This window comes from Muscardinus avellanarius (genome assembly GCF_963383645.1).
Source record: "Muscardinus avellanarius genome assembly, chromosome: 9".
Classification (NCBI taxonomy): Eukaryota; Metazoa; Chordata; class Mammalia; order Rodentia; family Gliridae; genus Muscardinus; species Muscardinus avellanarius.
In genome coordinates this window covers 31,653,239-31,659,238 of record NC_137795.1, presented here as the reverse complement: position 1 = coordinate 31,659,238, position 6,000 = coordinate 31,653,239, and the positions used below count along the sequence as shown (strand labels likewise).

At 33.5% G+C, this 6,000-nt stretch overlaps 1 protein-coding gene across 2 annotated transcripts in view; it reads right to left on the bottom strand.

Moving 5' to 3' along the window:
• Positions 1-2,483: 2,483 nt before the first annotated feature.
• The window catches only part of TMEM196 (transmembrane protein 196), a gene marked incomplete at both ends in the record, with an annotated part of 59,501 nt that continues 55,984 nt past the window's right edge, over positions 2,484-6,000 (bottom strand). For both annotated transcript variants that reach the window (XM_080701309.1, XM_080701310.1), the window contains one exon: positions 2,484-2,543. In XM_080701309.1, the coding sequence (XP_080557435.1) occupies positions 2,484-2,543 (60 nt within the window). The remainder of the gene's footprint in view (positions 2,544-6,000) is intronic.

Below are 6,000 nucleotides of genomic sequence, written 5' to 3'. Positions count from 1 at the left end.
TGATTTTATAAATTAGTTCAAAAGGCATTAAAATTACTTACACATAGTATATATATTATACAAACAGTTCTACAGAGAAATGCAACAAAAATTAGTGTCAGAGGTTTATTCTTTAAGCACAAAACTAATCCTTGCATAAATTCAGAAGAGCCAGGTACACACAAAATTTCTACATTTTGTAGTTTACATTTCTAGTGGTAAATAAAATGAACTGTGGCAGAAACTATTTAGTGGCAAATAAAATGAACAGGCAAATAAAGTGCCTGTGTATGGCATAAAATGAACAGTGATCATGTCAAGTTACTATTTAAGTTTGCATTTGTGAACAGCATCATGATCTACTAGATAATGATGTTATCAAAAGGGGTTGAGAGACTTCAAAAGCTAAAACCAAATAACCAGTCCAGTTGTTTCTGTTGATAGATACAGCCAGAAATTGTTAAGGAGCTAATTTAAATAAAGTAAATGATGAATATGTTGCTGTAAAACTAAGTCTCCAGTTTTCTGTTTCAAATTAGCGCTATTTTAGCACAATCAAAGCCTTGTTTATACATTATAACATGTTCTGGAATACTGAATATTAAATATTTTAATTTTTTGTGATTCAGTAAGTAACTCATGAAAATGATTTAAAAACTTACCCATTCAGGCCGGGTATGGTGGCGCACACTTGTAAATCCCCGCGCTTGGGAGGCTGAGACAGGAGGATCGCACAGATTTGAAGCCAGCCTCAGCTACTTAGTGAGGCTCTCAGCAACTTAGTGAGACCCTGTTTCCAAATAAAATATAAAATAGGGCTGGGAGTATAGCCCAGAGGTAGAAAAACCCCTGGGTTCCACCCCCAGTACCACACAAAAAATTTCTGAACCATTCTGGGGTGTAATAAATATATAATACAGTCAGTTATGGATTTTAAAATATTTGATTTCTTAATATGTTGTTGGAGGTTATATTCTCATAAATATTTTCAAAGACCATGCTATTTTCTTGCTTATTTGCATTAGTGGTTGCTATTTTACCATTCCATTATGGAAGAGAAGAATTGAATCTAGCTATATGAATGTCAGCTTATATTTTTTATTTCTGCTCCAGAGCACTCTTTCAGATTCTTTAAATGTATGCTTTCTCAAACTTGGTCTCTCTATATTATTTAATGTTAATTGTAAAACAAAACATCTTTATAAGGTAGAACAAAGCTAATTGAAATTTCATCGGGAGGCACATTTTCTTTCCTTTCATATTATTTAATAGGACTACAAGGTGTATGAAATGTAAATATTTAGAATTATCATAAGTAATAATGTCTTTATAAAAGTGGAGGCAAATGAGAAGGTCAGATGCTACTGTTATACATCAGGTGTGCATTAGAAATCCCTAAATATGTCCCTCCCCATTTGGGAGATTAGAGATAAGCAGGCCAGGAGAAGAAATGGAATATTTATAAATCAACCTTAATAATTGTTATTACTTAAATACCATTATCATAATAAAGTAACCACCAAATCAAATTACCTATCTTTATGCTACACTACTCATATCACTCAGCTCCATAAATATTAGCCACAATGATATTTATACAGAACAGTTAGAATTAGAAATATGAACAAATTTAGTAGAAATTAAATATGTGATTCTGTGAGCACAGTAAAGCCTCGAGCAGTTACCATCTCTTTCTGTTGGAACACCCCACACAGCAGTGTCTTTCCTACTGCCTATTTACATTCATGTAGCTATAAATATATGCTGTATATATGTTCTATATTTACAGTATATGTACACACATACATACACATTTTATTCTTAGGCTCATTCATGAACATGCAGTTCAATCTGCACAGTATGATCAAAATGTATTTATTTTTCTAATATGATATTCACTTACAATGTTTCACTCCTGTGCAAAAATGCAAAAATATCATACATATTAATATTCTCTCTAGAAAAATTATTTTTATGCTTAGGTTTTTTTATAATTTACAAATAAATTATGAAATATAGTTCATCCACAGGTTGAAAATAATTATAATGTTTTCGTACCAAGGCGCTGCTGAGGTTTTGAATTGTGGCATTCTTCAAGCCATTTGTCTTTCAAAGCAAAAACATCAACAAATCACTGTTATTTCTTGATGTCTGCACTTTTAAACTACTCATATGAAATAAATCATTACAAATATAATACTCATGCTAGCCAAATCATATTTGTGTCAAATATGAATCTTGATTAATTTTTTTCCTGAAAAGTCTTCTTTAGAACAAGCTGGAAAAGTCTGTTGAAATTACTGAACTAGATCATTTCTGGAAAGGTATTCACCTCATAAAAAGGCCGGAGAATAAGTGAGGCAAAATTGATGAAGAATAATTCTGGTGGATGCTCAGGAGAGATCAAAATAATGCAAGAACTGTTTGAACTTCACATCCTAGTCTCTTGATATCTCCTTGCCTCATGAGCATCCGAAAACATGTTCAGTTCTTTAAAACACCGATTATACTCTTCCATTAAATATCAGCTGTGGTCCTCCATTGCTCATGTTGTCTGTCATTTCCTGTTAGGAAAATAACGTGAATTAATTAAACTTTGCTGTCAGAGTTTGATTTGGTGAATAGGTTTGCAAAACAGAAATTTCAAGCCACTGACAATTTTTTGGGGGGGAAAAGACAGATTGATATTGTTGCTGCATTTGAGGAAATGAAATTTCATGGCATCTTGGAGCACATGAAGATGTTGAGGTGACAGTCTGTTAGACCAATGTCTTCCACCCACACAATCAGTTCACTGTCTCTCTCCACCTCCCTGAGTGCCCCCTTTTTCCTCAGTTTTAATTTGGAAGGACCTCACCTAGAAAGAAGATGGTTAAGTGCCCAAGTGTTCCCACTACACGGGCTCCTCTGCTGAGCACGTTAACAAAGTGCCAACACACCCCACAGGTTGCATTTAGTCTATAGAAAAGCATGTGGCCTTTTGGTTAATAACTGAAAAAGGCCTGCAAGAATATCATTGCTTGTTTATAACTACGAATCACTAAAAAAATCACACTAGTAAAGATTGTTAATAATGACACCATCACTTGTACAGTAAAAATAAAAAACATGAAACAGCAGGTTTTTAGGGGACCACTCACTACAAAGTTAAAAAGGCAAAGTACATGGGAAGGTAAGATAGAATGAAAATATAGATGTGAAGGATAAACTAACATAAAATGTTCCATTTGCAATTATAGAAAATATATTAAGAAAAATTAGATCTTTGAATTCATATATTCTCGTAAGTATTAAGCCTTTCATCACCTACTAAAGGTGATGGGATGTGAGGTCCACTCACATTTATCATGGTAAGAGCACCATATTATAAATAATACATCTGTAAAATTACCTAAAAATAGTTTGACAACATCTTTCAGAACTGAAACAAGCCTATTTGCAAAAGAGCGGGATAAAACATTTCAATTAGAAATTATTTTATCCATTTCTATCTAGTTTCCATTTGGAGACTATATATGTTTGGAGAATCTGCTATGGTAAAAATAAGCCTGAAAATAATTTGAGGTTATTAGGCAGTGTTTAGCTTATAGTTAGAAAATCTGATGTGAGGCTTTCTTTAAGAACTCATTGTTGATATTGAGATAAATAGAAATCACCTCCCTAAAGTAATCATTAATATAATTTATTCAAACATTTTTATTATTCTTTCTGCTTAAAAAAAGGAATTTTTAATGATTTTATGGAATTAAGAATCTTAGGTGTGTTTTGCTTTCTTAAAAGGCTTTGCATTGATATAGCTGCTTTAAGAAAACTAAAGTGTAAATCTTTGCTGCAGAATTTAAATAAAGTTGTTTTTTAAACATTTTAAAACAAGCCGGGCATGGTGGCACACGCTTGTAATCCCAGCATTTGGGAGGCTGAGACCGGAGTATCACAGTTCGCAGACAGCCTCAGCTACTTAGTGAGGCCCTCTGAAACTTAGTAAGACCCTGTTTCAAAAAATAAGGAATAAAAAATAGGGCAGGGGGTGTAGCTCGGAGGTCAAATGCCCCTGAGTTTCATCCCCAAACCCGCAAAAAAAAAAAAAAAAAAAATTTAAACAAATGAAGTTTTTAAACTAAATTCACCCCAGTAGGAACACAGTAAAATTACTGATAGGAAATAACAGTAAAAATTAGTTTTGAAATAAATGAGTCTTGCAAATAGGCATGTCCAATTTAACAAGAGGATTATACTTGAAATTCGTACAGGACCCAGTATGGATATTTGCAAATGGACATGCTTTCTGCAAATGAGCCATAGTATCAGTATGATTTTCTGCATTTCCAATTATACTGTTCAGCCAAACCAAGAGCTTTATTTATATTTAGCAATTAGATATATGGGAAATAAATTTATAGATTTACCAGAAAAAAGTCTTTTTGTATGAAATTTTACTCTATCAGTGTCAAACTTTGGCTATCTGCTCATTCATTTTCAGCACGATGGAGATACAGAGTTTGTTTTTATCCAGACTCATCTACTGTTGAAGGCAAAACTCTGGTCTGTGAAGGATGGTATTGAGTTGCATCATGATGTAGCAGAGAATAAAGGGAATTATGAATCACATCCAAACAGAAACATGTTTGGATGCTTGTAGGCAGGCTGAGTATTTTAAATACTCAACCAACTTTCAAGCTGCAAGGTGCTGCCATGTAAGTTTATGTCAACTCCTCAAAGCAGCCCTTATGAAAGTGGTACTTTGAGGAATGACATTACAGCATCAGTCCACACTGCTGACATCATGGCTTCCTGAAGGAGGCATTGCTCCCTGCAGCGACACTACAACATGGTAACTCCCTAGAAATCAGCGTACCTTGTAGGTAACTCTGGTGTCGGGGGCACCACCGGGCAGCTGGGCAAGTCGGTTATTTCAATAGCCCTCAATCTCTAATGTAAATATAACAATCATACAATAAATATTGCACCAAAATAGACACAAAACGCTAAATCACACTAGAATAGAAATAGAGCACAAAAAAGTCAATATATAAATATAGAATGATAATCTTTTTATGACCTATTTCTTTAAATTATCAGTCCTGCCACTTAATATATAAACTATTTTGTTGAAGGACATGCAGAGATATATTTAAAATGGCTTTCTTGGGAAAAGTCAAAAGCATCTTCTCTCCATATGTATAGATTACATACAAACTGAAAACATATGAACTATAAAGGAAATAGTAACTTCAAGGTAACATTATAAAGACATATGCTACTATTTCTTTTATGCTGTAGCTATATCGTTCTAATTCCAGGAAGTAAAAGAAAATATAATTTGGTCATTATCTTAATGAGTTTATTTTACGGATGTTTATCTTCTCCTTAATAGATCCAGTAGCAGGAGCTAAAGTAAGAAATATATACAAAATGTAGTAGAAACACAGGCAGCTCTTTATACCACTTGTCCTTTTATGCAATTAATGTAACTTTCTGTTTGAATAGGCTTCATGAAACAATTATGCAAGGATCATTATTTAAAATACAAGCAAAGCTATCCAGATAGGCATGAAGTTTAGATGAGAGTTCAATGAAGCTTTATATGGATTGTAATATCTGCACTGATAGATGAAGCTTTTTGTCGCCTCCTTACAGAGCCCCTTTATACTTGATGATCTAATTTACATAATCAAATGCATCTACTTACAAGCACAAGGGATGAGCTAGAAAAGAGAATTCATGCAATTTCTAAAACTGGCATTATTGAGTGGAGACTGTATTTAGTTGATGTGTTTTTTTTCTCAGTATAATACATAAAAATCCATATTTATAAGGTATTCAATATTTTATGAAATGCTATTTTAGGAACTGTGCTTTGAATAGACAGGCTACAAAATTGTTAAAAATAGGTGTAGCCCTGAATTGCAGGAAGAGAAAAAAAAACTCTCATTCTTAATCCAATAGGGCCAAATGTACACAATCTGACCCCTCGATTGTCCTCTAAGGTTGCAAATTGTTCACCTAGGGTAGACTGCAGTC